We start from the raw sequence: 5,550 nt of genomic DNA, 5'->3' as shown, positions 1-5,550 counted from the left end.
TTTTCACTTTTATGCATTGGAGAAGGAAATGGAAACCCACTCCAGTGTCCTTGCCTGGAGAATCCCAGGGACGAGGGAGCCTGGTAGGCTGCCGTCTATGGGGTCGCAGAGTCGAACACGACTGAAGCGACTTAGTAGCAGCAGCAGCAGCAGGGAATAATGCTCATGCCATCAAACACGGGCCCTGCCTTTTATGGAGTCAGGGCCCCCTGCCCTCCCCAGTTCTGCAGCCATCAGCTCCGCCAGCCACCTTCCCCCACAGCCCTTCCTCTCTCCCCATCTGAGGGAGGCGATTCACATCCCAGGACCTCAGCAGACTCAAGTGGGCAGGAGTGGGTCGGAGAGGCGGCTCTGAGACAAAAGGCAAGAAATGAGTATCTTTTGAGCTCTCCCACTCAAACAGGAAGGCCACTTGGGTCACACCTCCTTCAGCACATGACTAGCTGCAGATGATGCAATACCTGCAGCACAGGGCCAGGCGGCGGGAGGCAGCAGAAACAGCACCTAAGCCCCTGCCGGCAGGCAGACCAGGAGCAGCCAGGGACCCGGCCTCACCAAACCTCCAAGTGAGGCCTGAGTCTCCGCCGCCTCCAGGCATCCGTCTGCGGCACTCGGCAGCACCCGAGACCTATGCCTGGCATTCATTTCCTATTTTTCACTGCTTCCTTTCCCAATTAACGCATAAGTCTCTAGAGAGCAGAAATCATGCCAAATGTCCCGTAGCGCCCACTCCCACCACAGTACTGGGACAGAGGTGGTTTGGTCAAAAGCTAACTGCTGATGGGGGTTACTTAAAATATTTTGCTTTCACAATGAACACTCAGTAGCTCTCACGATGAAAAATAAACACACAGAAAAGTAATTTTTAATAGGTTATTTAATAGGTAATTTTTTAATTATTTAATAGGTTACAGCTACAGTATCAAATTTTAATTGTATATATGTATAAATATAGTTATAGACCATAAATATCCAAGTCAAAACATTCTCCTCTAGGCAGATGCTTCCCTCTCCCCCTCAAAAAAAGTCTTTGCAACTAAATAAACTAACAGCTTTAATACTGAAGAAAAAACATGCTGAGGTAATTTTTCATCTAAAGTGACTACAGCCTATATTAAAACATTCTTCCAGTAAGAGTTCAAGTAGTTATGAAACCCTTGCCTCAAAATTCCAAAATGCAACTTTATTATCAAATGAAAGAAAAAAATAGTTTAATGATAAATAAGTAAAATAAATAGGATTATTCCTGCTGAAATTCAATCTTGACAGTATTATTTCTTTTTTTATATATTTGTGGAGTTTTGTTGATAGCCTGGCCTTTTAATAATTGAAAACAGCAATTCATGAAGCCCGTCTCAGAATATACCTATTACTCTAACACTATATATATATAGATATACAGATAATATATATATAGCAGATGAAGTTATGCATATGTATGTAAATGGGATTTTCATTCTGGATGAGCAATCTGTTCCTTTTGAAAAATACATGTATGTATCTCAATTATGAAAACATGCTTAATCTCTCTTAAAAGATCACTCTTATACAATATACACTGAGTATAAGAAAGGACATTTTACAGATTTTAGAAACTTCTTTAAAAATATTCATTTTTTTATCAGCAGTTATATTAGAATATTCATCTTACCAAGTTTTAATTACAGCAGTTAAAAAAATCCATCGCTTTTTAAATTATTCCGAGTTATGCAAAGTCCCCATGATTCTTTTTCTTTTCTGCAAGAATTTCACTGGCACCAAGTTAACACTTCAAATTTTTTCAAAGTATATCACTTCCCAGGGTAAGGCTCATTGGAACACACTTAGTAAAAGATCTTCTGAACAGAAACAACAATACATCTTAACTCAAAAGAAACTTTCAAATTAGTTTATATTTTGTAGTGACCTATGAAATTAACATTCACTATCACATTCAGTGTTCTCAAATAAAAATTTTACTCTTAACAAAGTAATATACATAAACCAAAGATTACACATCGTTCTGCCATTGTCACCCAAAAGGAGAACAAACATGCAGTATACATTCTGTTTCCCAGCCCCTGACCAGAGTCTATAATCATTTGTCAGCTCCTCTTACACTGGGCAGCAACCTTCAGCAAAAATACTAGAACAAGTCTCTAAACAAAACCAAGATGTATAAAGAATTGATTCCATATGTCCAAAGCTCCTCCATTCTTGTTTTAAAATAAAAAGTGGATTTTTAATGTTCTCGAATCCCCAACAACAACTTCTGGCAAACCTCCGACAGAAATTTATGTGTGATGTATCCATCTTCATTTCCAAGAGCGTTCAAAACCAACTGAGAGTCCCTTCACATTCTTCTCCATTACCAGGCAGTCTCTCCTCCAATTGATGAAATTTGTACCTACTGGGGAATCTTCCTTTGAAAGGAGTCTCCTCATTCGAAAGCGTCTTAAGTCAAGTTCCTGAGCGGAGGAGTTTGGATATCAGATTCACAAGTTTCTGCCGGAAATTCAGTTTGTCTCCAATTCTCCTCAACTGAATGGCACATTCAACTTCAGGATCTGCAAAGGAAAGCAAAATATCAAAGTTACACTGACGTTGCAAACCGCAACCAGCAAGAGTTAATATGCCCATCCCAAGGACTAGTTGAGTATTTATCCCATAAAGCATTATCTTAACTTTACATACACTTGTTTTCTGAATGTAAAGAAAGAAAAGCAACTTATACACACACGACATACACTAACATACAGTGACTCATAAACAACAGAAATAATTAAGCAAAAATAAAGACATTTAACTTGTGATTTTTTTTTTTTTTTGAACATCCTGGATGAAGTAATGTTATCTTACTTTCAAATATAGACATTTATGTCATACACCACAAAGAGTGAGTGAGTTTCACAGCCTCAGGTGATCTCATCCTTTTCTTTCTCACTTAAGATTGGCTAGGGAAAGAAAAGTTAAATTCTTTTATGTTATTTTCAAGTACAACTCATTTTGTAAATGGCAATAATTCATAGTTCAGATTACGCCCTCATAATATGTAAATCTAAATGCATTATTTAAACAACTCTTTCAAGTTTTCTCATGAAAGACTCATAAAAGCTTATTCTAAAGTTAAGTCCATATTTTCTAAAATAACTTAAAATTTTAAAACAAGTTCTTCCCAATCTGTACCAATCCACTGCCTCTATGGAGATAAGTGAAGCAAAAAACAAATAATGTTTAGTTCACGTGTTTACTATTTTTTAAGATTAATATACTGTAATAAACTGAATATAAGGGGAAAGTAATATTTATAATCTAATTTCTAAGTAAACTTCTAAAGTAAATGAAATCAACACCAAAGCTATACTGACCATAATTATTATTTTCTTGGATAGTTCGAAAAGCAATTCAGTTTCTTTTTGGTACATTTCAATATCATGTTCATGATCATTAAAAACCATTATGACTACAAATTAAAAACTGATTTACTTTGTAAACAGTCCTTGCAAATTCCCTATTTAGGCTCAAAATAACCAAATTCTCTTTTTACAAGAGCTGGGTAAAATTTTCATAATTCCTAAAAAAAAAATAATTATTAATCCCTAACAAGACACCTGATAAATTTCATAAGATATATTTCTTTATAGGCTATAGGATCAGGCATTTGGAAAACTATTTAGTAAGACATGTCCTTCTCAGTTGACTTAGAAATACTAACACAATGCTAAAAAAACAATTATCATCCAGGCTACCGTTTTGAAAGCCCTGAATTGTAACAGAAAAAATTATCCCTTTCATCAAAAAAAAAAAAAAAAAGGAAACAGCACCGAGTTGTTTTCTTAATCTTTCTATTATATCTATAAATGTATTAATTAAAAACATAACTATGTGTGGTGATGGACCTTAGCTAAAGTTATTACAGTAATCATGTAACAATTGATAACATATATCAAATCATTATGCTGTTCACGTAAAACTAAGACAGTGTTATACCTCACATCTCAATGTCTTACCATCTAATCAAGTTTAAGAGGGACCTTTTTGCTGTCCCTTATTAAAGGGGGCCAAGTTGGACGGTGAAGGTTATGAAATTCTTGCAACACAGCCAGAACTCTTGGACATCACTGAAGACGGACAAAGCTTCTTCCCTCCGAAGCAAGAGCCGGAGAGCAGCCTTGTGCCAACTTAGCCATGGCCACACTGGCCATGCACCACTTCCTTTGCACGCCCCAGGGGCTCCATAAAATTAAACTAAGTTTAAAAGGGGCTCAATTCTGTCTGATGTAATAGCAGTATGACCCACACGGATTTCCAGCCCACGGTCTTACTTCTTTGCTACTGCTCCTTAGCAGATGTCTGCTTTGTTTGATAAGATTTATAAAAGCGGGGAGGAGGAGAGGTGACCTGACGTTACTTACTGGGGCTACATGGATGGGGAAGGGCGGAGGAAGGGACGGATTAAACAACACTGTGGACCATCTTCTGTTTTTCTCTATGGCATTTCTGTAACTAATACCGACTGTCAAAATGGTATACTTTTAATTAACTAAGAAGCCTGGCCTTCTAGGCTTCTGACTTCGTTGGTCCTTTCGGGGCTTCCATAACCCTCCATCCGTCCTTTGCAGAACTGTGACGGCATCAAGCATTAGTACCACTTTTGTTGCTGCTGGGGCTGGGGACAGCGGTCAGACACGGAGAAGGGTCCTCAAAAGGTCCTGGACCCCGGAGGAAAAGGGCCTGTCTCGGGAAGCGCTGAACGCCAGCGGCGCCCCCGGCCGTGACAATGACTTTCTCCGCGTGGCCCCAGGGAGGGCGAGCGCGAACTAAAGGCAGGCGAAGGAGAGGCGGCTTTCGGCCGCAGCTCAAACGCAGCAGCATCCCCATCGCAAGGCTCGCCCCTTCCCTAGCCATCCCCACCGCCCCGGGTTAAACCCGCGAACAGCGTCCCGGAGGCGCCCCTAAAGCACGTGCCAGGGCGCGGGTCCCGCCCGGCTCTTAGGCCCGGGGGCGACGGGCTGCCCCTGCCCGGACCGAGATCGCGACCCCGACCCCCTTCCCGGCCAGGATCTCCGCGGGCCCCAGCTCTCCCTACCTGCCGGGACCCGCGTGGGGCTCGGCTGGGCGCTCTTACGAGCCCTCCTTCCAGGCATCTCTGCAGACGGCCGCCGGCGGACCCGGGCAACTCAGGGATGCAACCCGAGCACCTCGGGTCTGCAGGACGAGGGCCGCGAGCGGGGCGAACGGGCCGGAGACGACGGTCAGCACAGAGCAGGAGAAACTGAACCGCGCGCCTGCGAGAACCTGGCAGGACTGGCGATCGCCGCAGCCCGCGCTCGAGTCGTACGGGGACTTCCCGGTGACGTAGCGAAACCCACAGCTGGCCCCGCCCGTGCCCCGCCCCCAGCCCCGCCCCCCAGGACCCACAAAGCACCCGGCCCCGCCCCCGGCTCGGGCCCGGCGCCGTGGGGGCGGGGACCCAGGCGGTGTGTGGCGAGCCGGGCTCAGCGCGGGAGGTAGACCCGGCCCGGCCCCGAAACTACTTCCTGGACCGAGGATTCGGCTGCAGGCGTGGCT

General features: G+C 43.1%; 1 protein-coding gene across 2 annotated transcripts; it reads right to left on the bottom strand.

The window, feature by feature from the left end:
• Window positions 1-859: 859 nt before the first annotated feature.
• On the bottom strand, window positions 860-5,269 carry PMAIP1 (phorbol-12-myristate-13-acetate-induced protein 1). 2 transcript variants are annotated; one of them, XM_086372465.1, is made up of 2 exons: window positions 5,069-5,269; window positions 860-2,546 (listed from the first exon to the last, which is right to left on the bottom strand). In XM_086372465.1, exons 1-2 carry the CDS (start codon window positions 5,124-5,126, stop codon window positions 2,440-2,442), a joined length of 165 nt encoding a protein of 54 aa, XP_086228591.1. In that variant the 5' UTR covers window positions 5,127-5,269; the 3' UTR covers window positions 860-2,439. The 2 variants fall into 2 exon arrangements, 1 of the variants encoding a protein (XP_086228591.1); XR_015153568.1 differs by lacking the exon at window positions 5,069-5,269 and adding an exon at window positions 2,839-2,968 and having other exon boundaries at window positions 2,412-2,546.
• Between the last annotated feature and the right edge of the window lie 281 nt (window positions 5,270-5,550).

Source organism: Bos grunniens, chromosome 24 (assembly GCF_055505025.1).
Source record: "Bos grunniens cultivar Pamir isolate PY7600 chromosome 24, Bosgru_T2T1.0, whole genome shotgun sequence".
In the NCBI taxonomy this organism is placed as follows: domain Eukaryota; kingdom Metazoa; phylum Chordata; class Mammalia; order Artiodactyla; family Bovidae; genus Bos; species Bos grunniens.
The sequence above is the reverse complement of the archived record's forward strand: the minus strand, read 5'-3'. Positions and strand labels throughout refer to the sequence as shown.

Coding starts and splice junctions, on each gene's coding strand:
- PMAIP1 (XM_086372465.1), bottom strand. CDS start 5,126: ATGCCTGGAAGGAGGGCTCGTAAGAGCGCCCAGCCGAGCCCCACGCGG. Junction 2,547..5,068: donor CCCCACGCGGGTCCCGGCAG/GTAGGGAGAGCT, acceptor TTTCCTTTGCAG/ATCCTGAAGTTGAATGTGCC.